At 36.6% G+C, this 27,990-nt stretch overlaps 1 protein-coding gene across 17 annotated transcripts; it reads left to right on the forward strand.

The window, feature by feature from the left end:
- ppip5k1b (diphosphoinositol pentakisphosphate kinase 1b) lies at positions 1-27,986 on the forward strand. Of its 17 annotated transcripts, XM_046849336.1 has the most exons (30): positions 2-185; positions 262-369; positions 4,006-4,399; positions 4,849-5,044; positions 5,144-5,234; positions 5,322-5,407; positions 6,036-6,190; positions 6,299-6,400; positions 6,496-6,657; positions 6,756-6,877; positions 7,106-7,207; positions 7,819-7,905; positions 7,994-8,069; positions 8,947-9,056; positions 11,893-11,978; positions 12,104-12,229; positions 13,921-14,042; positions 14,122-14,304; positions 14,404-14,545; positions 14,985-15,208; positions 15,302-15,429; positions 16,057-16,180; positions 16,282-16,389; positions 16,477-16,593; positions 16,699-16,836; positions 17,596-17,719; positions 18,879-19,007; positions 20,861-20,923; positions 25,599-25,736; positions 25,949-27,986. In XM_046849336.1, exons 3-30 carry the CDS (start codon positions 4,247-4,249, stop codon positions 26,041-26,043), a joined length of 3,489 nt encoding a protein of 1,162 aa, XP_046705292.1. In that variant the 5' UTR covers positions 2-185; positions 262-369; positions 4,006-4,246; the 3' UTR covers positions 26,044-27,986. The 17 variants fall into 17 exon arrangements, with proteins under 17 accessions (XP_046705307.1, XP_046705292.1, XP_046705291.1 ...); XM_046849335.1 differs by lacking the exon at positions 262-369; XM_046849338.1 differs by lacking the exon at positions 262-369 and having other exon boundaries at positions 16,066-16,180.
- Positions 27,987-27,990: the final 4 nt, after the last annotated feature.

Here is a 27,990-nt window from a genome sequence, read left to right on the forward strand (position 1 = left end):
ACTGGTTTAACAGTCCTACTAGGTTTTGGCATACTCTTAAGTAGAGTAGTGTGCGTTTCTGGTTGTAGTCATGAGTCAGACCGTGTGGGTGTATTTTTTTTTCTGAAGTTGCTTGGTGTGCTTTACATTTGGCAACAGACAAGGAAGTTGTCGCTGTCATCAAAGCAAGCCCCCCTTCTCAACAAGTGAGTATATTAGACCCTCTACAACTTTTTACTGCATCTCGTTCTGGTCATTGATGTCCTTTTAAACCTTTTGCAGTGGGAAATAAATGATTTGCATGGATCATACTGAGATGTGACAAGAAAGTGGAGTGGGCGGATTTGACTTCCCTGCGTCATTAAAATAAGAGATGAGAAAGTTGTCTCTGTAGGCAAGCCATTTTCTCACCTTTTTTTTTTTTTGTGGCTTTTTGTTAATTTTTAGTTTGTTTAGTGTACAGAAATGTTTATCACAATTTTCCATGAAGCAACTTCCTTTCTTTCATCAGTAGGACTGAAACCGTCCTTGAAGCTGTGTTTAATTTCCCTAAACATAAAATTAATTATATATGCAAGAAAAAAACAAAACAAACAAAGAAGCACATTGAAAGGAAATATGGCTTGATGTTCTTTAGGGGAAATTATCATAATAATGAAGTGATTTATATCCTCCTTGGACTTCATTCAACTTATAAGGTAAAGTCAAATAGCATCGTAGGCAATATAGAGTGCACTAGATAGGATGCAGGAAGCATGCACCCTATCTAAGTGCACTTTTTTCAGTAGGAGGAGGCGATTGGTCCGGACATCTTCAAAGTAGCGTTTAGATGCGCGCGGGCCACAGAACCGACCAGCAGTGCCAGGGCGCGTGCATCAGTGCCAGTGCGCGTGCATCAGTGCCAGTGTGTTTACTGTACGCGTTCTCGTGTGGAAAATTCTGACTCGATTTGTAAATTTCAATCTATATTCTAGCGCACACTCTAGGCAACTTTATTAGGAAGGGAAACTGTGGATTTAGAAATATTTCACTATATATTTACAAAAATATTAGATAAATATTAAAACACGTTCAACCTGCTTTTGCATAGAAATGCTGTCTCATATAATGGAGTCTGGACCTTGAGTTATAGTTTACCTGCACTGTAGTGAGCAGAAAAAATATAGTTGACAAAGGGCAAGGTCTCACAATAGCCATAGAAATATAACACAAGTACTGAATATTTTACCAAAGGGAAAGAAAAAGATCAAATCTTTGTTAGAAAGATATTTTTTACGAAAAGTTTTACCAAAAAATTGTAGGTACTGTATTTATAAGTGAGAAAGGGGGTCTTAATAGTTTTGTCAGACATGAGCAGGCAGAGTGGGGATAAAGATAATGGGTAGTTATATATAAAAATGCCTTCAAATTAGAAATGTAACGTACAGTAGGTTACCTTTTGATCATACATGTGAACTGTGAAGCTGTAAAAACTTTACTGTGGGTCTATATAAACTATTACTGTGTTCATACTGGGTTTTTGTGACTGCCCTGCTTTTTCTAAACTCTTTTTATACCTTATTAAAAAAAACATTATCTAGCCATTTGAAGCTATGAAGGGTTGGGGTTCCTTCATATCCTTTCAAAAAAGCTTTTTTTAAAAGTAATTTATTTTTCTTAATTCACGATAGGCCTTGACTGTACATTGACAAGTAAGTAATATTAAGTTTAGAGCTACCATTTAATAAGATGGGCTAGTATATATTTTAATCAGACCTCGTATAGTAGGAGAGTATCACAGTGCTAAAGACCTGGTGGAAAACCAGAAGTAAACAATACGAATCATTGGTGTGTAGAAATCACAAATTTCCTCAAATAGAACAGTGTTTTATTATGCTCATTAACGTTTGGTGGTTTTGCAGATTCTACAAGTACTATAATTTCAAAGCAGTACTTGATCTCTTTTCTCTTTCTATACTCTTCAGAGTAACAATGTTTTGTGTTGGCAAAGTTTTTTTTTTTTTTTTTTTTTACATATGCTACAGTGGTGTGTTTGGTGCAAAACACAATAGTACTGAATGGAACAGTACAAGAAACTCTGTAATCAGGGATCATAACCAGTGTTAGCCAATGGAAGTTGTACAGTGTTGATCTGACTTATATTATTATAGATTTGTCTCACTATTTGATTACATCATACTACTTTGTACTAACTGTGCTTTGCCATTAGTAGTCTGGCTAGCTGGCAAACTACCTAACCACTTTCAAACAAAACCCATCATTGTCAATGAACAGTTAATCCAGCGCCTGTTCAACTTTTAATAGCTACCAGAGAACGTTATTTCTAATTACCAATTGTCGTTGTTACTTTCTACTTGTTTTATAGGAGTAGCTATGTATGATTTCATAGCTGTTGATGCACTGGCAGTCTTCCTAATGATAATAGCGGTATTTTGTGAGACATGTTCTCGAAGGCCAAGGTGTTTGGCTGAGATTGGCAAGTTGCTTTGTGCACAAGACAGATGGCAGCACTATAGTCTATGGCATGTGGTTAAACTGGCTGCTAATCTGCTTGCAGGCAAAGCTTGGGATTTTCTCATTTATAAAGAACAATTACATGCTGTCACAGGACTTACTTTTCCTTAGAAAAATGTTGAGTCTATGTAAGGTTGGAAAATTACTGACAAAAACAACAACAGTTTGTTTTGACCAAGGTATAAATGGCTACCTAGTAACATTAAGATGTTTGCTTTTGGCTATTATGCAACGTTGACCAGGCAGAGTCAGCTCAGGGTAAACTCAGAAAGGGCAGGACTGTTCTGAATGTACACAACAAGAAAGCTATCTTTTGAATTCATTTATTTACCTTTTTTTGCTATTTTCTAGTTATTCATCATGTGAGTCCATCTAAGGCCAATGATGTGTGTATTGCATCACCTATTTAAAAAAACATTATTCAATACAGTGGTACAAAGGCCACTTTGTGAAAAGGTTTTGATATGATTGAGCTGAATAAAGTCTGGTATATCAGTAGATATGGCAAAATTGAAGGCGAGTTATAATTGCAAATGAGCATGTACAATCAAGTTTGGTTTTCCAATGTAAATAGTGGTTTAAGATAGCAGTTTCTGTAATGAACCCATGCAGATAAGTAATGGGTTGTGGTGAGTTTGTTGTGAAAAGCCAGCCTTAACCAGTCTTTTCTGCATCCCCACAATCACATCAATATGTTGCTTTATTGGAGAGCCCAAGGGAAATTAGTCACATGTAAGTTTTGATTGACACTTTTTATGATTTTGGAAGGTGCTCTGGTTTGTTTAGAGATGTTGGTTTGCTGTAAGTCCATCTGTATTTGTTTATGACCAGGTTTATTTACATTTAAATTTGTTAGTGCTGCTGGACACTAGCTCACTTAGAACAGCTAGTGCTCAGGTTAATATTGCCTGTTAACACTTCTACATGGTGATAAGTTATGTTTGGGAATCAGATGCATATAAATCATTTGATCTCTTTTACTTCCCTCCCCCAGTTTGTTTCATGAGGGGGTTTGAGCTATTTCTAGGCCGGGTGTAACACTTGCTCACATACTCGTATACTCACACAGTCTGCCCACACAGAGTTAATGTTCTATAGCTTAGGGAATAAAGGCACAAAAACTGAGTGGCCTGTTATAATTCTAACGAATATTCAAGCACAGTCAAAGGTTGAGTTTAAATGAAAATTTCATTTCAAGAAAACAAAACCTGTTTTATCGTTTTTTTTCGCTAATAGTTTTTTCTGTTTCTTGGTATTGATTCAATCTAGTGTTTACATAATAACATGTACTATCTATATGGATGTTGAAACATGATACCATGCATAGTGAAGTGTCAGTGCATACCTTAGATTGTATGTGATGCCTTTTCCAATGTCGTCAGCACACTGTTGAACACAGCACATGACTACAGAAAGAAGCCAGGTTGTGCTCAGAGACTTGCTGTTAAAACTGCTTTGTTGTGTGCAAGCTAGATGTCACTTTGACTCACTTTTGAATTTTATTTATTGCAGAATGACACTTTGCACACTGTCTGCAATCTACTTAAGTCTTTTTGAGCACTGAACAAGAAAGATTCGGCTATGGAAAGAGATGAAACAACCAGTGCAGAACATTTTTGATATCGCATGCTGAGAAGAAACTGTTTCCCTTTTGTACCCTGAAGATTTGGACTACACATCTCATTCCTGAAGGGGATTGCTGGCGCATGATGGTACAATGGAGCTTGTATTGTTTGACTGACACATAGATGGCATGTCAAAGTTGGAAATACAGGAGGACGAGGTCTGTTGCGAGATTCCCCGTTTCCTAGTAGGTTTTGAGGACCATGTGCATGGAGAACTGGAAGATAGAATCATGAAGAACGTTACAGAAGCTTATGAAGAAGAGGAGGAAGATGACGATCTGGTAATGACAAATAATTGCTCTTCTTAAGAGGTGGTCAGGGGAAAATTTAACTTTGGGTATTGGTACACAGTATACTACTAGGTGTCAAAAAATAATATACATTTTAGAGAAATTTCTACGTTACATCGAATAGATAATGTGAAAAAGATCCAGCAAAATGTAGTGATTAGTGTAAAAAATATATCATCTAAATTATTTTACATTAAAACTAAAAAAAAAAATACAGAATTGTAATGTAAAATATATATATATATATATATATATATATATATATATATATATATATATATATATATATATATATAATGTATATGTGTGTGTGTATGTGTATGTGTGTGTGTAAGAGAGAGAATATTTATATTTTAACGCACATAATCATAAATACATTCTTTTTCTGTCTTATATTGTCATATTCTCGATCTTTATATACAACCACTATACTACTAAAGGCTTCAGAGCGTCAGATTGTGGTGGGAATCTGCTCTATGATGAAGAAGTCCAACTCCAAGCCTATGACTCAAATCATGGAGCGCCTTTGCAAGTTCGAGTACATCACCGTGGTCATCTTCTCTGAAGAAGTCATACTCAATGAACCAGTAGAAAAGTGGCCTTTGTGCCACTGCCTTATCTCCTTTCACTCCAAAGGTAGTTAACACATTTCAGTATATAGCAATTATTAATATTAATTAACTAGTAAACATTTTCCTACTTTAATTCATTGTTGATCTCTTTTTATGTGTGAAGGGTTTCCGCTGGACAAGGCAGTTAGTTATGCCAAATTAAGGAGCCCTCTTCTAATCAATGATCTCAACATGCAGTATTTCATTCAGGACAGGTAGATCTGTCTAAATTTAAAAATTAATGGTGCTTTCTTACATTTTAAAATAACTTTCTTAATTCTGAATATTGCTGGTTTTGTTAGGAGAGAGGTTTATCGCATCCTGAAAGAGGAGGGCATTGATCTGCCACGCTTTGCTGTGTTGAACCGAGACCCTGACAGACCAGAAGGTAAATGCAATGAATGCAAAGTACATGAAGAAATCTTCACTGTCCTGCTCTCAAATGCATTTTTGTTTTCTCTTATACATAATCACATGTAACACTATGAATATACATGTGGCTTCCTCAAAGCCTAAATAGAGCCCAATGCAGGGCTTTTTATATATTCTGACTCATTGTTTGCTTCAAATAGAAAAAAAAGCAAGAGATATGAACTCTGAGTTCTAAAAAACATCTAATGTAGGACCTGAAAATTACAAAAAAATCAATATAAATTCTGTATAAATACAGAATTGATAACTTTAACATGCTACAATGCTAATTAGACTGTTTACGATTCACTGTAGTCTTGAGAAATGTAGTAAAATCACTGATAATATTGTTCACTTAGCTAAGGTACTGCTCATGTGCATCTGGAAAATGACTAAACTGTAGCAGACTTAAATCTTAAGCAGTTTCCAGGCTGGCTATGTGCTATCTTATTGTCACATCATTTTTATTTTAACTTTATTTAACTGTTTGTATAAAGTTTTTCTACTACAGGCCCATTGTGTACTATTATATCAAACCCAGTTCTGTATGCTAGTATTAACAAAAATCTATAATAATTTGAGTATACAATGTGTGTATGTGACAGAATGTAGCCTGGTAGAAGGAGAAGACCATGTTGAGGTAAACGGTGAAATGTTTCATAAGCCTTTTGTGGAGAAGCCTGTCTCTGCAGAGGATCACAACGTGTACATCTATTATCCAACTTCAGCCGGGGGAGGCAGCCAGCGGCTCTTTAGAAAGGTGCCTCGTCTGTCTATCTATTTTCTTTATGTCAGGAGTATTCAGAATGTATGTGTTTCTATTACTTGTTCTCTGTAGAGAGGTATTTTATTGTGTTATATGCTGTAGATTGGGAGCCGCAGCAGTGTTTATTCTCCTGAGAGCACTGTTCGTAAGACTGGATCTTACATTTATGAAGAATTCATGCCAACAGATGGTACAGATGTGAAGGTATGTCTGATTTTATGTATATTTGTTGCTGCATGTGTTACTATATGGAAGGTTAAAAGGTTGTTACAGTGTTTTTGTGTCTGGTGGTGTAACAGGTGTACACAGTAGGGCCTGACTATGCCCATGCAGAAGCTCGTAAGTCCCCTGCTCTGGACGGGAAAGTGGAGAGAGACAGCGAGGGGAAGGAGATTCGATACCCAGTCATGCTCACTGCCATGGAGAAACTTGTGGCTCGTAAAGTGTGTATGGCATTCAAGGTATGTTGTTGTTTACAGACGCTATTTCATGTCCACCATTGAAGTTAGGTGTAACACTGAAGTTGAAGTTGAGTGACACTGCTATCTGCTCGCCACAGCAAACCGTATGCGGTTTTGATCTCCTTCGAGCAAATGGCCACTCCTTTGTTTGCGATGTAAATGGATTTAGCTTTGTAAAGAACTCCATGAAATACTATGATGACTGTGCCAAAGTCTTGGGGTAGGTGAGGTTTTTTTAATCAGATTATGTATCTGTCTGTCTGTCTGTCTGTCTGTCTGTCTGTCTGTCTGTCTGTCTGTCTGTCTGTCTGTCTGTCTATCTATCTATCTAATCAGATCAATCAGATATTACTTTTAACCATGTTTCATATTAAATTTTGTCATACATTTTGTCACCCTAAAAACACAATTTTAATCAATTAGTGTCACACCAAAATCTCTCCCCCAGGAACATGGTGATGCGAGAACTGGCTCCTCATTTTCACATCCCCTGGTCCATCCCCATGGAAGCAGAAGACATCCCTATAGTCCCTACTACCTCAGGAACCATGTGTGTACCCTTCAGTACATTTATCCATATTATCTTGTGCATTAATTCATTAAACACTTTTGAGTTCTTGAATCTGAAGAATCACTTGATTAATTTTCCTAGCGCTAGAGCAGCACTGACAGTAGCAAATCAAAGGTTTAAATTAATGAACTCATTTTTATATTGTCATTGTTTCTATATGACATGCAATCCACAGGCATTTGTGTAGCCACTGATTTACATAATCAAAAAATAAATATATTACATATTGTCGTTTTAATGGTGACATTTCATGATTTATTTTTCCAATAATTGTCCTCTCCTGTTTTTGAAATGGCTAGAAATTTTAATTAATGCAAAGCTACAAAAGACCAAGCACACTAAATGCCCCCTTTGTCTACAAAAATGTAATGTAGTTAGCTTTTAGCAATATATTTTCTGCTAAACAGGGCAAGATTCATTCAACCTGAATAATTAATCTGTATGATAAAAACATGTTTAAAGGATAACAGAAATGTTACCCAAATAGTTCTTATTCTACGTTGCATTATAGAGCATGTTTTTAACACACATGAACATTTATAAATGCCACACAGTTAAACTGTTATATCCATCCATTTGGTCTCTTGCAGGATGGAGCTTCGTTGTGTGATAGCAGTGATTCGCCATGGAGATCGCACACCCAAACAGAAGATGAAGATGGAAGTTAGAAACTCTTTGTGAGTTCTGTTTGCAGGTCTCACTTTATTTCGGAGCTGTCAGCCATGATGTTACATACCTACTGTAACATCTTTGCCTTTCTCCCAGGTTCTTTGATCTCTTTGAAAAATATGGCGGTTACAAGACAGGCAAACTCAAACTAAAGAAACCAAAGCAGCTCCAGGTGGGTAAAAAAAGAGTCTGCAACTGTTCTGAATGCAAGATAATCACTGATACTACATGCAAATTGCAAGCTATTTGATTTTTATAGTGACAAAGAGATTTGCTTAAAACCTTTGAAAACCAACCCAAGTAAGCAGAAATACTGTATATATTAATAAAGTACATTCCAATTACTTTATTGTTGAATTAATATTTAATGTTCATCAGATTTATATGTACACATTCTATAAAATTAAACATTGCACAGTGTAATATACCATCTATTGAGTTTACAGTCAAAATACAAGGGAAAATCAATTCAAACTGGGACTTTTGAGATTTTGAAATATAAGAATAATTTCATTTATTTTTTTTTTATATACTACACTGCTACTTGTATACACTTATCCCAGCGTTTAACTATTGCCTGGAAAGATTCATCATAGAAAGATTTGTCATTCACAAGAAACGTCATCACCACATGCTGTTTCATGCATTTACTAACACTGACTTGAACAGCCCTCGTATTTAAGTCAGACAGTGAGCTGTATCCTTCAGATCACCTTGACATGGTCTGTGGATATTTAATTGTGACTATTGTGATCCGTCACAATATGATGTGGTTTGGTGGAGCCTTGCTGCGCCAGGGTCCCTGGTTCAATACTAGGATCAGGTTACTGTGTGTAGTAGGTAGATGGATGGCTATGCTAAAAATTACCCTTCCAAATGAGTACTGGAATGTGTGTGTATGTGTTGGTGTGTGGGTGTGTGTGAGATATCTGGTCCCTTGAACTTTAATGACGATTACTCATGAATTGGAACTGACTTGTGAAAGGGCTATTCTTCATGATTGTATTGTCAAATCCGTAATTGAAACCGTCTTTGATTTGTGTCATTAGGAGGTGCTGGACATTGCCCGTCAGCTGCTAGCTGAATTGGGGCAGCACAACGACTGTGAGATTGAGGAGAAGAAATCCAAACTGGAACAGCTTAAGACTGTCCTGGAGATGTGAGTACACCATAAGTAAACTCTTAAGGCTAAGAGATGAATATTTATAGTGAGTACAAGACCTATCACACGGCACTGAGCTGCTGCACACAATCAGTAAGAGATCCCACTGACTCCCTCCCTGGTCAATCTCTTTTCCGCTGTCTTTTTCTCTCAACTCGGCTACTTTCACCTTATTGCACCACTCTACCTTTGCTGTTCTTTTTTACATTATGAGCGAATCTTTTTTTTAAATGGAACATTTTAACATTATGTAATTTCCATGTGGCCCTCTGGAGAACTTCATTAATTGTTGGCACTTATGAATTTTGGCAAACAATCAAAAACAGATTTAGCCAAATTGCTTTTTCTTCCATTGACATGTTCATCTTAAGAATTCACAAATAAATTTTACCCAATTCATGTGGAAATGTTTTTTATTTTTAATATCAATATGCTATCTCCAGTTTAACAAAGTAAAAACTCTGTCTGCCTTGTCACCCTAGATTTCTTCACACCCTTAATGTCACAGTTTGATTCAGTTGGTGGAAAGCTTTTGTGCCACATTCACAATTAAATGTTTAAATTTACCTTAACATATGAACGGTTTTCTCAGGTCACCATACATTTATTTTGCCACTTTAGTTTTTTTGTGTGTCCATAATTATTAATTCAAAGAGGTTGCCTATTCTAAGTCAAATCAAGTCAAGAAGCTTTTGTCATTTCAACCATAACGCTGACCAGTAAACCTATTGTATAATGTTATACAGTACAATGTGCAAAATAGAACTATAAACAAGAATGTATTTGTAAGCATAAACACAATGTTGTGCAAAAACAGCAAGAGCAGCAATCGAGAGGTGCAAAACAGCATGTAAACAGTATAATAGGATAATAAAATAAAATGGGTGGGGCTGAAGACATGGATGTGTATGAATTGAAATGAGTATTGAGTTTGTTGAGTTCAGGTTGTAACAGTTCAATAACACACCGTTGAGTGTTTGTGTGTATGTGAGTTTGGTATAGTTCAGTTCTCTACAGTTCCTATAACCTCCATTTAAAAAAAAAAAAAAAAAATGCGTTTTTGGTCTTTAAATGGAGAGGCTAATTATTACTTAATATATTTAATCAAATTTATGTAGGTAATACTCTCCATAAATGACATCCTATAAATTACTTGTGTGTATTGCAGCCTAAATGTCAGAGTGATATATTTTGATTACATTAAACTGTCAGACTGTAGCACAGGACCGTATAATGCTCCTCTGTCGAATGAATATTGTAGAAAAAAATAGGCTTAAGTCCAAGGTTAGAATTGTGTTTAACTGAGGCATGTCTTTGTTTCCATGGAGCTTATGCAAATCATGTTCAACTTCTGAATAGTGTTTAAGTCAGTAGCTACGTTTGAGGTCTGGAAAACGGTGTGAGCTTAATTCTATATGCTCAACCTGCTTAAACTCTGAATATGTACCGTTGCAAGCTAAACGACTTCATGCAGTATTTAATATTAAGTTTTGTCAAGTGTCATTTATGATTTATGAGAAAAAGATCACTGTGCTGTATATCCCCCTGAGCTTCGTTTCTTATTCATTCCTCTCTTTTCTTCTCTTTCCCTCCCTCCATCTCTTCTGCCCACTCTCTCCAAAGGGAATCCAGTCTGAATGATAATCAGTATGCACTCCAGACGTTCATTCATCCTTATGAAGGCCAATGAGTTCATAGTTATTAACCTGTAGCCTTGAATACTTTTTTTAACGATGAGATAATAAGGGTTATCTGATTTGCTACAATTCCTTCGCAATGAGGGCAATGGGAATCATTTATTAATTTATGACACCTCATATGCATGTCACCTCAGGCATGTCCTAAATAACCGACTCCACTGCTAAAGGAACTCAGTCCCTCTTTAATCCTTTATGCTTCTTCATCCCACTTCCAACAACCCACTTGCTATGCATTACATAGGATCTTTGAGTAATTAACACTTTAATGCCAAAGCTGCTTTGTACATTGTTCACGTGTACTTCTGTAACTTTTTAAAGTAGGTGCTTGGTTTGAAGTCAGGAAACTGCAGTTGTGCAGTGAGCAGTTGTTGTAAAATGCTTTTAAGCTTGTTCAATGTCAGTTTGGGGTTTCTTCTTAAACACTGACTCCACCAAGTGTTAAAGCATTTTTGGTTGTTAACATCTGATAATCTAATGTTGGGTAATCAGATGTCTATCTCTTTATTTTGTATTCCTTTTGTTGGCATGTGGCTCTTAGTTGTGGTTTAAGTTCAGACTGCCCTGATCAGAACTTTCTTTTACAGAAAAGAGGCAAAATAGTGAAGCATTGCTATTTATGTGGTGACCTGGAAAATCAAATGTGGCTGAATTCTGGCACTTACTATGTTCTGGAAAACGGATTGAAAAAAAAATCACACTGGCACAACTTGTGCAAGAGATTATATTGAGTAAAAGTTCAGTTTTGAAGATTGACAGAATTGGAAAAGTAAAATGTATTAAATAAAATAAAATCTTTTAGACTGATTTATAGTACAGAATAATAATATTTTCCAGTGTTTGGGGTTTTCTCAGGCCACCACGCATACTGTGTAGTAATAAAATGCCATCAAATTTGCATATATGCTCCTTTATATCCCTTTAAGGTGTAGAGGGCAAAATGACTCTGGCATGACATACAGTACATGGGCCAAAGCCACTTTGAGAAGGTCAACCTGACACATGTTTTTGGAAACCTGACAGCTATTGAGCACCTGCTAGCAAATGATAAGACATGCTGTAGCCTGTGGGTGTTTTGTGTAACAGTATGACAATGGTGTTTGCATTCCGTGTTCTGCCCTGTGCTGTGTTTTAAGGTACGGTCATTTTTCTGGGATAAATCGCAAAGTGCAACTGACCTACCTGCCCAATGGCCAACTGAAAGCATCAAGTGAGGAAGAAGGTGAAAACTTTTTTTATACTTAAGACATGGTTTAAGATAGTTGTTCTGATAAACAGTTGTGTATATAAAATAATTTGTGTATATTTGTGTTTATAATGTTAAACACTTTGTGTATGTGTGTGCAGACTCTCAGAAGGAAGGTCCTTCTTTGCTGTTGGTGCTAAAATGGGGAGGCGAGTTGACTCCAGCAGGTCGTGTGCAGGCTGAGGAGCTGGGGAGAGCTTTCCGCTGCATGTACCCTGGAGGACAAGGTACACACATGCGTATGCATACTCGCACACAAGCACGCATACACACAAAGTAACTAATCAGGAAAACAGATACATTCCTTTATTTTATTATTTTATGACTTTATCTGAGACATAAATAAAGTATTCTGTTATCTTTGACATAGTAGCAAAGTACACACTAATCAAACAAAGCAAGGAGAATAATAAAGCATGGCCCTTTGCCAACTCCCATAAATGAAAACTGTCAGTCGAAAAGCAGAACATATTTTGTCAGAAAAATTACTGAAATGGGTATTGGGCTAGACATTGCATGATTATATTATTCTGCCTTTAATATAACTAATACATTCACAGCAATTGGCAGACACCCTTATCCAGAGCGACTTACAACTGAGCAGGGGAGGGTTAAGTGCCTTGCTCAAGGGCAGTGGCAGCTTGGTGGTGGTGGGATTTAAACTTGTGACCTTTTGAACCAAAATCCAGTGCCTTAAACACTGAGCTACATCTACATTCCTAATACTGTCAGTCAGTGTATTTATGTCACATATTTCTGACCGTAAGGGTAGTAGTATTGTCATTAACATCTGGATTCGATATAGGTTTAAATCCATGCACAACTGCTTTTTTTAGTAGACGTGATGGTATGAAGCATTATATTCTAAATAAAGTAATAAATGTAACAAGCAAACATTTTGAACCATTAAAAAAAACTATAAATGTAATTTTAATATAATCTTTTTTGGATGGTCATAATTACTAAAATGATCATTAAAATGGTTGAGCATTTGAAGTTGTTGACGTTTTCGTAAATTTACATTAAAATTTCCCCTTGCTCTTCTTTGGGGTTTTTTTTTTTGTTTGTTTTTTTTACTACATTGTTTGCACCATGGCACAAATAAACAAGTTTTATTTGACGTATATTAATATTTTATATAGCCTTCGAAAAACATTTTCTTTTTTGCTATATTGTTATTCATTTGCATTTGCAATATTGCATTTCCCTCAAAGTTCGGGGGCATGTCTATAATCTCCTGACGTGCCATGAAGACAGGTTTTTCATTAAAAAAATATTTTCCACAGTGTTCATAACATTTGATATTATTGCCGCAAACAGGAACTAACCATGGCCAAACCGTTTCCCATGTTCTTGCTTAGTCATAGTCTGCTGTTAGAAAGAGAGTAACACTGTGTTACTCGCTGATTTTCTTTTCTTTTGCCTTGAATTATAAACTAGATAACCGCAGGTCCATTGGTTGTGAGTCCCCTACCGACTGTGGTAAGATGGGCTTTCAAGTGTGGGAATGATATTGGGCTTTCTGTGCTGCCTCTCTTATTATTATTTAACGCCCGATGTGTTGCCTGTGTTGTGTGCAGAATATTTGTTAATGTAGAATAAGACATGCTCAGAGTTCTTGATATTAGTCTGGCTGTATCAAGCTTGTAGCTTCTTAAGCATTGTGAAGCACACGTCTGTTGTGTGCCTTGGTTGTTCTACCTGTAAAAATAATAAAAATGCTTTTAATCTCATTTATTGTTAAAAAAGGACGTTTTCACTCATTAATAATTCAAGCTTTGCATGTATTAGTCTTATTTTGCAGATGTAATCAACTTAGCAACCACAACAAGGAAAACTAAAAAGTCAAAAATTGATTGTGAATGTATTCAGTACTCTTTGTTCTTTTGCTACCGTACAAGACTATGTCTTCTTACAGGTGACTATGCTGGATTCCCTGGCTGTGGCTTACTGCGTTTACACAGCACTTACCGCCATGATCTCAAGATCTATGCTTCAGACGAGGGCCGGGTACAGATGACTGCTGCTGCTTTTGCAAAGGTACCAGTTTGTACTTACTTGTGTGCTTTTGTCCTTCTGTATATATTACCTTCAGTACATATCGAGTGTATGTTTTTAGGGGCTGTTGGCTTTGGAGGGTGAATTGACCCCTATTCTGGTGCAAATGGTTAAGAGTGCCAACATGAATGGCCTGCTGGACAGCGACAGTGACTCGCTCACAGATTGTCAGCAGCGTGTCAAAGCTCGGCTCCATGAGATCATGCAGAAAGAACAAGATTTCTGTGAAGAGGACTACCAAAAAGTACAACATGTTTTTACCAACCTGTGTCTCTCCCTATTTATATGTGTCGAAAATGTTTAATTTGTGTGTTTGCCTTCCCCGTATTGACACTTGTTCCAGCTTGCCCCAACGGAAAGCCCTTCTCTGGTCAACTCCATGAGAATTATAGAAAATCCTGTCAAAACATGTGACCAGGTTTTTGCTCTCATTCAGAGCCTCACACATCAAATACGAAAATGGCTAGAGGACCCGAAGTCTGCAGGTATGGCTACTTCGTATCCGTTTTTTATTCCTGTAAAAAACACAGAAAGCTAATAAAAATTTTATTTGTAAATCACTTTTAGAAATTGACACTGGCATAAGGCTCTTTAGAATACAAAAACACAGAAATATATAAATTCAGTTTATAAAATATTTAAAAACTTTTAAAACATAGAAAACTAAATAAATCCATAAATTAGCTAGTTGTCTATTGGTAAACTAATTCTATTGTTACATGGACATGAATTTACCTTGTTATATTCTCTTTATAATAGCACAAATATACAAGAACAAAGAAAATTACTTTGTATATCACTAACATCAGTTCGTTTGGATAGAAAGCTTAGTTCTCGTTCTACAGTTTTCGACTTATTTTAAGAACGTACTGATAAACTGTCTATCTCCTTAAATGCACTGTTCAATTTGTCTAATCTCATCAGATCTGCAGCTGTACCACAGTGAGACTTTGGAGCTCATGCTCCAGCGCTGGTCCAAACTGGAAAGAGATTTCCGCATGAAGAATGGGCGTTATGATATAAGCAAAATTCCTGACATCTACGATTGTGTGAAGTATGACACACAGCACAACAGCTCCCTGGGCCTGGAGAACACTCTGGAGCTCTTCCGGCTTTCCCGGGCACTTGCTGACATCATCATTCCTCAGGTGAAGGAGTCAGCTAAAAGATTTGTATTTGTTTGTTTCTTGTATTTTCCTCCTGTATTTTTTCCTGATTCCTATATTTGTTTGTTACCTCAGGAGTATGGGATAAATAAAATGGAGAAGCTGGATATTGCTAGTGCCTACTGCCTGCCCCTGGTAAAGAAAATCCAGCTGGACCTGCAGAGGACACACGAGGATGAGGCTGTCAACAAGCTTCATCCACTGTGAGCCTCTGGCCCTTATTACCATATAATACAATACACAATACAACTTTTATACAACAATGAAACTATTAATTTCCTTAAGGCAGTGTGATTTTGTGGTTTAGTGGTTACTGCTGCAGAAAGAACTGAAGCAGGCTTGACCTGAGTGTTACCCATGAAGGTTTGATGGAATCAAAGTGGAATTTGTGTTTGTGCAAAAAAAAAAAGTATTGCTTGAAATCATCTTTAATATAAGTGAAAACTAATATTTAATCATTTTGTGTAATTATCAAAAGCAAAGATTATTCAACTTTTATACTATTGAATGTTTCTTCTGAAGACACGTATTTCTGCAACTAACAAAAAAAATGCATAATAGGAAATGTAAATAGAATGTACATACAATTGTCATAGTAGTACATTTATTGCATAGTATTTGCAACATTTTGCAGTTTGTTTTTATAAAGGAAGGAATGAAACGACGACAAATCAAGCATTTAAAATAGTTATATTTGTTGTATAATAACCTCCTTATTAGCAATGCCAAATAAAATTATTTAAAATTAAATGGTTTCACTTGCTGCAAAATAATTTTTAATTACTGATGTGAACTTTTGAGTGATCAGATTGTGTTTTTATCTCCTTCTGGTGGTTCAGGTATTCGCGAGGCGTGATGTCTCCGGGTCGGCATGTGCGGACCCGGCTTTATTTCACCAGCGAGAGTCATGTCCATTCTCTTCTCAGCATTTTTAGATACGGAGGCCTTCTTAATGTCAGTATGAGTCAAACAAACACCCACAATGCATATGCATTGATGTTATTCAGGTAACATCCAATTGTAAAATAAGTCGTGTTCATGCTGTTGGGTTTTAGGAGGAGAAAGACGAGCAGTGGAAGCAGGCCATGGACTACCTCAGTGCTGTAACGGAGCTCAACTACATGACTCAGATTGTCATTATGCTGTATGAAGACAACAATAAGGTATAAGCTTTTCCACTAGTACATACATTCTGCTTGTAAATGCCAGTGTTCCATTTACTCTGTGTGTGTTTGTGTGTATGTGGACAGGATCCATCTTCAGAGGAACGTTTTCATGTAGAGCTGCACTTCAGTCCTGGAGTGAAGAGTTGTCGTGATGAGGAGAACGCACCAATGGGCTTTGGGTTCCGCCCTGCCTCTTCCGAGGTGTGTGCATATGTGAATATACGTGCTCTAAAAGTATAACCTAAGAGTATAAAAGCTTTTTGAATAAGTATAGAAGGCTTCAAGGTATGTCTGATGTTAATGCAGAACCAGGAGAAGCAGGAAAACCTGGGCAGTCTGGAGGATTTGTCACAGGATGAACCTGACCGAGCCAATCTTGCTGAACACCTGAATGTTCACAAAAAGTCCCCACTAATTCGTAACCGAAAAGCTGGTTCCATGGAGGTAATTTTCTATAACCAACAGCCTCTAGGCTTGGTGTCCTCACATTCTAACAACTAATGGTTTGCAAATGGTATACTTGCAAACCATAAACAGCAAGTATTTGTGTCTGCTGCTTTATGAAGGACTGCTGGTTCCTTTTTAAAAGTTTGAGCACAGAGTGAATTTAGAGGTCTGGCATGTCAACCATCTGACGCCATGAATTCTTCTGAAAGAGGAAAATTGTCTCACCATTGCTGGGCCAAGTAATCTTATAAACTGTGCTAGATTTGGTCCCTGGATATTTGCTGGCACCCGTTTTAAGCGTTATAATTTTTAAAGATTATGCTACACTACTCAGTGACACAGCATGAACAGCAGTTGCCTTCACCATCTTTGAGTAGTAGCATGAAAGGAGGGTAGTCACATTATCAGAGAGATTAGATTAGTGGGAAGGAACTAGGAACTAAAAAAAAATAAATTATTAACAATAAAGCATAATAAAGGATGTCAATGCAACATTATATCAACTTGTGATGTATTCCAAAAGGTTTCTGATTTAACATAAAAATCTATATTTGTAGTAGCTAAATATATCTATTAATTTTCTTTTAATGTGGCAATACTCATATTAACACTCTAAATTAAATACAGTGATAGTAGTTGTATATTATAAAAATGCATATCTCAAAATTTTCAGAAAAAAAGATTGAGATGTAGAATGTACTAGAAAATATGCCTGTCATTACTAGTTATTATTGCCTGTTTTATCTTTATATGTAGTACGTCTGTGTATTTTGCATGCAGGTCCTCTCAGAGAGCACAACCTCCTCTCGTGGTGCAGGTTATCGCCTATTTCCTTCGTGTTCCCGCCAAGTTCCCTGTGAGGTCAAATCTGGTGGCCTTGGTATGTATCAAGTGTTAGTTTTTTTTGCAGACCTGCCACATGCCCTTCCATCGGCAGAGTCAGCGTCAGATCACATTTCTCTCACTCGCTCTCTCTGTTCTCTGGATACTAATAAAACATTAGCTTTTTCTGCACACTTACTTATGAGGCCCTTACATGAAGAGGTCAGCTCATACTTGACTTATAGTGTGTCTAAATGTAGCTGTTTGGCAGCACAGAGAGTGCTATACTGGCCGGTCCTATTCCTGTCAGGGGGGGAAGAAAGCTGGAGTAAAACAATGCAAACAGTGTCTCTGGTTACAGACCACTGAACCAATTAAAACCTGTATAACTACTATGTTCACAATGTCATGGACAGCTAATAGTGGATGTTTTATATTCCTGAGAAAGAAAGCTGAAAAAGTAATAGAAGTAATACTTCCAGAAATATATAACATTGTGACAGTTAAACATTAAACAAACAAATTAAGGCCAGTGGATATACAGTATAAAGTTCAAAATAGATGTGAACTTTATATGTTTAACCATGTCAGTAAAGTTAGGTGTGTACTGCTGCATTTACACTAGATATGACATGTTTAAAACATGGAGACATGCTGTTCTTGTCTAAATATAGTTGTAGATTACATTAAATTAATTAACAATGCTCAAGTTCATTGTACAGGACTTTGTCAGTGACAATGCTTTTGTTGCATCTGGTCCGTCTCTACCACAAGGGCAAAAATAACTTTGACAGCCTGTCTGTGACTAGCAGTTCATGGGAAATATTTGGAATGTCCCAAACGTCATAGTGCTTTGAGTTTCCTTCAGCTTTTCCAGAAACCAGTTAGTTTTCCATTACTCAGTGTTTAAACACACTTATATTTTCCACTGAACAGTTACTATTGTGTGTAAAGATTTTGAGTTTTTGGGTGTTCTCCTGGACACACAGAGGTTTGGTGCAGGACAGAAAAAGCTTATGGCATAAATAATGTACTAGATACTAAACTAACATAATCTAATATAATTGGATGCCTCCAGTGAGCTCATTGCTGGCTATGAAAACCATTAAATCATGAAGAGATGCTGCATGTTCAGTAGTAAAAACTAACCATCATCAACCCTTTCCCTTCCTATACCCCTCTCTGTCCACCCCATGGTCTTTCCCACCCCCTCACAGGCTCCCTGTTCACTGGCCTCTTCAGTTCCTCCTTCCGGGGGGTCTCCTCCAGTGCCCCCAACCTTCGAGAGCTGGCTCGAACCCAGCGCAAAAAAGCTACATCCCCTCAGAGGCGAGTCAGTAGAGAGGGTATGTCCTCTGTCCAATTTCGGCTTCTGCCTTCAATAAAGCAAGCTGATCAAAAGAATACACACGGTTCCTTGGCAATATTCCTGATCCGTTTCTATTGGCCTTGGCAGGCCCTGCTTCCCAATCATTTCTGTGCTACTCTATTGTTAAGAAACCCACCTCTCCCACATACAGACTTTGTTTTTGCACAGACTTGTCTAAAAGCTGTGCTGGCATTTCGATTTCTGTTTATTTCCAGCTTTGTCCTAAAGCCTTGTCTCTGCTTGAAACTTTTTACTTCAGCTGACATTGACCTCACTTCCCTGTTGATTCAATGCTAAATGCTGACACTTAAGCATCAAGCTGGTGCATAGCATTTCAGATTTTAACCAGCACCACAAGTATTTGCATGTGAACCTAATGACTGTGTGAATGCGTGTGTAGATGTATGCGTGTGTGCATTATAGACCCAAATAAGAATAGTTTATTTGCAATAATTTCTCATTCCTATTCTTTATTATTTTATATTTTTGCATGTTTGTATGATAAAAGTTCTACATGTGATCTGGTTTGTATTTGTGCTCTTTTTGAAAGCCTTTTTGTATTTATTTATTACATTACAATGATGAACGATGTTTTTGATCACCTCCAGAGGGCACTATTTTGCTTGTTTTGCAATCTTATCCATTTTTTTTTTTTTTTTTTTTACTAGAAAGGATTTGAATATATGTGGCAGTAGTTATTCAAAAGCTTTACATCCATAGACATTTGGCAGTTTATAATGTACACCTACAAGTTACCTAATCAGTCAATTTGACAGTTGAAGATAAAGCTGATTATTTGAAAGTTATGGATCTTATTTAGTGACTCTTAGTCACTCAGTGCAGTTTAGGGCATCAATAGAGCACCACTGATCACATGGTAGACCTTTTTCCCTTTAAAATGCTAGTAAATGCAAAATTTATGTGCAGTAGTTAAACTAGCATGTTAGTAATTCTTTTACTGGATCTCCTCTATCAAGCACATTGGCTTTTCTGGCCACTTTATTAAACACCTGTCTTGCTGGTGTATAGACCAAGCTGCTTTGCAAGTGTAAAGTTCAATATTTATCTCCCTCCATGCACAATTTGACCTTTAGCACTTTAGCTGTGATTCTTTTTGGTCTCTTAGTAAGTAATAATTGTGTTTCACTTTTAATTTATTGTTGGACATAATATGAATTTAATAAAATGTTAAAAAAATTGATTCACATTTGAATACACTTATTATGTCTAAAAATAAATTAATATAGGTCTCTCTCTCTCTCTCTCTCTCTCTCTCTCTCTCTCTCTCTCTCTCTCTCTCTCTCTCTCTATATATATATATATATATATATATATATATATATATATATATATATATGCAAGATTGTCTTAAAATGTTGTCATATTTTTATAATTTCGCCAACCTCGATCTACAAATGCACCTGAATCAACTGCTTCATAGGCACGCCCTAGTCTTTTCCGCTTATCATCCATATATTGAGAGCCATCTGCATGGTTATTATCTTGGGACTGAATTGACTCCTATTGGAAGCAGATTGCCTCAACCTGTATAAAAGTAATTTTGTCCACAGGGTGTCAGTGTATGATTATGCCTGAGGTCTGCAGTACATTAGACCACAAACATTTTGCCCAAAATAGTGCCTTGTCATGCTGCTCCATGGTACTGAGTTGTGAGGGTACTGTTTATATTAAATGTTTTATGTAACCTTATATGTATTTTGTAAGGCTATATTTTGGATAGAGGGTTTGGGGGTCAGATAATTCGGTTAGCTCTGGTTTATTGCATTTTCCAAATGCAACGGAGTGACGGTGCTTCTTTTATTTCCTCAGAGTTGCTCTCAATGCCGGCTGTAAAGAGGTTTTCTGTGTCATATGCCAGGCATCCAACTAATGGTATGAATGCTGTTTGCAGTCCATGTGTATAGATACATGCATGCCCCCTGGGGGTCATTCAACTAGTTTATAATCTGCTAGTATTTTATCCTCATTAATCTTTTTTTTTTTTTAATCTCACAATTGTTCTCACCCATTTTATTTAAATTTACCACCTTCAGAATCGCATTTTCTGTCCTAATTTATTCCTAAATTATTAATTCCTTCTTTTCTTCTCATTCCTTTTTTCCTTTCCTTTTAATGTAAAAGTGCATGTCTTGTACTTGCATTATATCACATGATATTTTTATTTGCTTTTGGCACAACTTAACTTGGTGTCATTCCTTTTATTCTTGATCCGTTTGGAAAAATCATTAAACTTTCCATCAATAAGATTCAGAATTAATGATCACTGTTAATTCCAGTTTCCATTTTGGACTAGCTATTGCTATTATATAACAAGATATGGAAAAGCAGTGATTCATTGCACATTATAAATAAAGCTGATAATGAAGGCAAGGGTTATTGAACTGTCTTCACAGTTTTTGCTAAGATGCACTGTGACGCTTGGCTATCCTCATGCATAGTGGCAGACATCCTCAGGCTAAATCACAGCTGATGAAAGAAATCACACAGCAGAACCCTGAAAGACTATTTTGTATCTTGATGACAGATGCATTATGATAAAAAAAAAAATAATTGACTCAAACTTATGTTTTCCTATACATATGTTTTATATTATCAGCAGAAAAAGAAGAATTATTGAAGTTTTAATGCTCACATTGTCTGTTTATTTACAACTTTGGAACAAAAGAACATAATTAAAAGTACATCTGTGGTTTTTACAGGCTCTAGCTCTGGAATTTTCTGGATTATTAGCATTGAGGACAAAAGTCGAAAGATCTAATGCAGGGAGTACAAGAGTGTGTGTAGCCGAGAATGTGAAGCAGTTCAAAAAGATGCAGTGAGTTCACGTGTCTTAGAGGAAGCACATGCTCTCCTTCACTCTCCCCTGTTGGCATCTGTTGTGTGATAAGGGAGCTGCATGGCTAGTGGGTGGAAACTGACCAAAATAGAAGACATTTGGGTAAACAAAACAAAAATAAATAACTAAAAAAAAAATCATACCTGTCGTATTGTTCAGCCTGTGCCCGTGTCATCTCAGTCATTACCATTTATATTGTCTGGCATTAAAATAATTTGGTTTCTAGTCAGGTCTGGACTAGTAGAGACTGAATGCTGGTAGAATACTGAATCTGGTGCATTCAAAGAGTTTGTGGAAAGAGCTAAAGGCAATATTTCAATCAATTTGATGTGGCAGCTTTATTAAAAAAAAAAAAAGAGTGAATCTGCCTAAGGGCAATAAATCTGTCCTGAGCTGTGTGTCAGATCTCAGGCTATGGCCTAATGCTCTAACATTTCAGTTCAGACATAAGGCATCAGTGTGTTCATACAGGAAAGATTAATTAAAGTTATTCTGTTTAGTTATGTTAAAATGCACATGATGTAAGTAGAATTGTATTTTGTTAAATGCTTCCTAATGTTAATTAGCAAATGAAGCCAACATTTTGTTGTGTTACAAATATTTGTTTTGTTTTAATGTACAGTTGAGCTTTTGATTTTGGTGCATGCATGGAAAAGGAGTTAACTGCGACATACTTTTTTGGCATGTATTAAGTAGTCTATACCTTTATACTTTAGTGTTAATTATTTTGTAGTTGCTGTTAGATTTAAATTGTCTAGTGGTGAAGTTCATTTGCAATATTTTACATGTTGTCTTGTGTTATGTTGCTAGAAACTCAAAGCACTTTTGTACGTCGCTCTGGACAAGGGCGTCTGCTAAATGCCGTAAATGTAAATGTTGATTTACATGTACATTTATGGCTTTTGGTAGGTGCCCTTATCCAAAATGAATTACAACTTACTTATTTATACAACTAAGCAGTTGAGGGTTAAGGGCCTTGCTCAAGTGGGAGCTTGGTGAGGCTGGGATGTGAATTCATGACCTTCCAATTAGAAATCCAATGTCTTAATTTGACTGAGCTACCAGTTCCCTGTGTGATTGTTTAAATACGGTGTTATGCCGCAATATGCAGGTCACCCCACCCCCTAATGCAAAAGAGATTTAAAGGCCATATATAAATTGTGCACTGAATTGAACAAGTGACAAGATGAACAGTCTTCTCATCAATGTTAACGCCCCGCTCAGATAAAATCATGGGTTAGGTTGTTTTAATTACAGTATACTGGATTCCTCTTTCATTTTATCTTTGAAGTGGGAATTAGTGGCTGCACTGCTGCAGTGTCTCTACTTTTAGTTTGGAAATGCTCGGCTGTAGATGGTAATTTGTCTCGCTTGCTGACTCACTGAGCTGAAAAGTTGTCAGACAATCGAGAGGTGCTGTGTGCTGAACGACAAGACTTGGTTTTAGAATTAGTTTATCTTGCTTGTAGGGAAATAAGGAGGAAAACCCCACTTTTACTTAGCAAAACCTTTTGTCACAATCTAACTTCTTTTTGTGCAGTATGTTACTTTCTCTATAATCCTTTTCCCTCTTTCTGCTTTCCTGTCTCATTCCTCTGTCACTGAATTGCTGAGTTGGTTCTCAGCTGATCCTTTGCTCACTCACCACCTCCTACTCTTCTACTTTTTCTGCTTGTTCACCTGCTGGCTCCCATTCACAGCCCTCTGACTGATTTCTGGGCAGCACTCCACCCATTCCTCCACCCCTTTTTTTCTACAGCTCCTTCGTTGTTACTGGTCTCCAAGTCTCAGAAACAAAAGATGATGATAGCACAAATGCCACACCCAAGGCTCTTTGCAATGAAAACATCCCTGATCTGATTTTGACTGTATCAAAGCGGAACATGAAATCACATATGCTATATGCTATGTTTTGATGTTTACATGGGGTTTACCTAATTATTCCTTACTGTAAAAAATGGATGTATTTTACACATACAGCCAATTTAATTGGTGAAACAATACTAAATCTGGGTACCCCCCATTTTCTCTCAGATCTGTCAAACTGTGAACCTTCTTTTGTAATACATCCTCCATTACCTGTCATGTAACATAAGATAACATGCTGTTTAGTGGCACTAGAAATCACAAAATAAACGATGTGGTATATTGTGGTTATAAAATGGCATACATTGTCTGCAACAGCATAGAGTGAGTCATCATATTCTGAACATTACCATCTACACATTACAGCCGAAATATAAATTCATTAAACCAGGTGCCATATTTCTAATCTTCAACTGTCCTTTTCCAGTTGATTGGATATGCTGCTGTTGTAGCCCAACTGCAAATTAAACATGTGATGCTTACTGAGATGCTATTCACCTTGCCATGCTTGTAAAGACTGGACATTTTGAATTGCTGTACCCTTTCAGGCAGCTCTGTCTGGCCATTTTATCATCTGACCTCTCTCAACAAGAAGAAGATGTTTTTACACAGATGCTTCAATTGATGGTTATTTCTGCACAAAATGTAGAGAATAGTCAAACCAGCCCACTTAGACTTGATTGCATTGTTTGTTTATTCTGATTCTCTTGACCTCTAGTTGAATTGACCTGGCAATGAATCATATAAACTAAGAGAGGGACTTCTTTATTTATTAATATTTTTTATTTGTAAAATATTTGACCCACAAAAATCATTTTTATTGGATATTTAAATAAAAATTTTGTGCATATAGTGAAATTGGATAAATAAAATGGATCAGTCTGTTATATCTGATTTGCAACTTGTGCAAAAAAAAGCTTATAGATAATGTAAAAACTCTTTAAATGTACTTGGTTAGGACAGTTTGTTCTCGGAACCATAATTGCTTTTCACCAATCTCTTTGCCTCTCAATCCCTTTCTCCTTCTCATTTAGTATCAGCTTATGTTCTCTTTATTTATTTTCCACTCACCTCACCGTCGTCTGGCACTCTGTGTAAATGAACCGAGAATTCTGCATTCTAATATACTGGATACTCTCATCTGCAATCGATGAGCCATGAAGAGCCAAAAATATATATATAATTGTCCTTAATATATCCATGGTGCTCATTCTTCCACATGCTAGATTGCATTCCAGACAGATCTTTTTTAGTGTGTCTTGCTTCTGTGTACTAAAATTAAGCAATCTTTAATGTGAAGAATGTGTGTTTTATTCAGAAACAAGAGCATCACTTCTTCCTTAAAAGCTGCAGCTACTATCTAACAATCCCTGTGGTCTTCTAGTGAGAGCTGAGCAAAATAAAAACAAACAAGATTATGTATAATGATGAAACACTGTGAGGAGTGTTCTGAGTTATAACCCATTCAATTTGGTTAAACTGGTGCATTACTTACTCCAGCAGTTTGTCAGTGTATAGAGCCTGGTTGTTATTCAGTTTCTTTAAAGGCTCTCAGTGATTTATGATGCAAGGTGTTCAATTTGAGGTATTATCAGTTTACAAACACATGCAGATTGATTGTAAAATTCTCAGGTTGCCCATGCTATTATGTAATTTGAGAGCAGATAGATGCAGAGGGTTTTGGTTTGTTGCCACGTAATTAAAGTTTTGCTGTTTGGAGCTAGACTTTTGGCAAGCCTGTAATAGTGTAGCTTATGTCCTGTTTTGTAAATGTTTTGCAATAGATATTAAGGATGATCTTTTTTACATCGATTTTTTTTATGTTGTCTATTTTGTGTACTTCAGGATTTGAAGGCTGCTCCTTGGTGCCATCTATATATCCCCTGGAGACCCTGCACAACTCTCTCTCACTAAAACAGGTGGATGAATTCCTCAACAAAGTGTGCGAAAGCCGAAGAGAAACCCTCGCCAAGACCCTAAAGAGTAGGTAGACGCGTGTGCTTCCAGACATGGATATTGTACTTGGCATTTTAAAACCGAAAGCTATACTTTTTTTTTAAATCATATATATATCCAGTTGTATTGCTTTTTTAAAACTTTAATAATGTGACCTTTAATTTTGAGCTTTTGCTGTAAAAAAAAAATGTAAAGGACCTAATTAAATGTTATGCTCTTTGCTCTTTTGTACCCTCCAGCTTTAAGAGGAATGTTTGATTCTCAGATTCAGCCTTCAACAGAGTCTGAGGGTCAGGAGTCAACCATGTCTCCTTTAGCTTCTCCATTACCATAACAGGTAGCCCTGTCACTATAGTGTGAGTATCTGCTCCAATATAGCAGCTTTTCATGACTCCAGGAGAAATCTATCATCCCTATCATGTCACTATCCGGAGTCAGGGGCTGTCCAAAATATGCAGCATTCTTGAGCGTCTGCCACCAAAGAGACAACGACGCCAGTCCTTAAACAGTCACAGGCACTTGACACACCATCGGTTTATCCGTTAAACCTAATGCTGGCTCTACTTAACTTTATCCCACCCTCATGTTGAGCTTTAAATGTCAGAATGTCTTGTGTGAGGTTTTTTTTTCATTAATTTTGTTAATCTGATGTATCTAGATCAACTCTAAACATTTCCCCTCACTGCAAATCTCAGTTGCTTGTTGTATGTGGTGTAGATTTGTTAAGTTTCATTATTCATTTACTATCGGTTTTATGTTTCTGACTCAAACTAGCTACATGATCTCGGCATAAATGTCCTACAGTATAGCGTTGTTCTTCCTGTCAGTGCATATCGGAGTTTCACTACTTGGGTTTCTTTCTAAGCAAATTTTGTCAGTAAGAAAACATACAAAGAACATATGCTTGATTGCCTTCTGGAGCAAACTTACAAATGTCCTGCAGAGCATCTGGTCACAGGCTTATGCCACTTAAATTACTATTTTCTCTTACACTAGTTCCTGACAGGAATTATTGAGTGTAAAGCATGGTTTTTGTAAGCATGGTTGGTCCTTTATAATGTCATTCAAAATGCCATTTCCTGTGAAACAGTCGGGTCTTGGCTGCATTTATGGACCAGACTGTTTATTATAATGTCTGATTTGTAAGTTTATTAGTTGTTTAATCAGTTCTTTTCCTATGTCTTTTTGTTCTATATGTGCCTTGGCAATTGATTGTACTTCTATCTGTCAGAAGATGCAAGCACTCAATCCATTAATGTTTCCAGTTTATGACCTTCAACTCAAATCTTGACTAGTGTAACCTCCAGTCTGTACACTGTGCAGCTGCACTGATTATATTGCTTATTTATTCAGACTTGAGATCAGCTTTATTCTTTGCTTTACATTACACCAGGTGGCTGGTGCTAATCTGAGAGCACCGTTTTGAGGTGTAGCTCCTGCCATATATTGCCATCGAGCCGCCACTTGCTCATCTACTCTATTTTGCACTTATTGTATTTTGTCTAGTTATGCAGTTTTCATGTTTTGCTGAGCCTTTTCAGCTCCAGGAAATGAGCAAAACTCTGAGTCCAGCAATTAGTTGCACTTTTATTCCTCTGTAATCTGCAGCAGAGATATTTAATTATAGCTTATTTTCTGAGCAGTGTGAAGATTGTAATTGCCTGTTCTCTCAGCTGATTGCAGTTGTCACATCTTATAGCCAAGCAATTTCATTGGACATTGTAAAGTCACTCTGTGTCAGGCAATGCCTAAGAGATGCAGGTAGACCAATCAGATCACAGTGGTGTGTTCAGTGGTGACGTCTCCTCGTCCAGGATGCACATACAGCTGAGTCACTGTGCCAGTGAACACATGAAATGAATGATGAAAGTAATGATCCTGTAGCCAAATGATCAAGCACATTGTTTTAAATTGATACTTTTTTTTTGCATAAATTGCATTATGTTCTAATAATTTTATAATGAGATTGAGACTTGAATTAAATATAAATATTTGTATTTGATATTTGAAAAAATGTATTTTGTCAAGCGCAGTGCCTTATTACTATTATAAGTATTACAAAGGTTTTTTTTTTTTTTTTTTTTTTTTAATAAACTTCTCAGCCAGTACTGATTTTACCTCTATACCTCTACATACTCTGATAGTGTCCTGCTTAGAATTTGTTATGATCTGCTGTTTTTGGTAAAGTGTAATTTTATTCTAAATCTTATAACAGTTCAGTTCTAGAAATTTCATTTCAAATAGCATTGTCACATTAAAGAAATTTTGGGTACAAAATCTT

The sequence above is a fragment of the Silurus meridionalis genome, chromosome 5, assembly GCF_014805685.1.
Source record: "Silurus meridionalis isolate SWU-2019-XX chromosome 5, ASM1480568v1, whole genome shotgun sequence".
NCBI lineage: Eukaryota > Metazoa > Chordata > Actinopteri > Siluriformes > Siluridae > Silurus > Silurus meridionalis.

Coding starts and splice junctions, on each gene's coding strand:
- ppip5k1b (XM_046849336.1), top strand. CDS start 4,247: ATGTCAAAGTTGGAAATACAGGAGGACGAGGTCTGTTGCGAGATTCCC. Junction 5,408..6,035: donor AGACCCTGACAGACCAGAAG/GTAAATGCAATG, acceptor TGTATGTGACAG/AATGTAGCCTGGTAGAAGGA. Junction 7,906..7,993: donor ATGGAAGTTAGAAACTCTTT/GTGAGTTCTGTT, acceptor CCTTTCTCCCAG/GTTCTTTGATCTCTTTGAAA.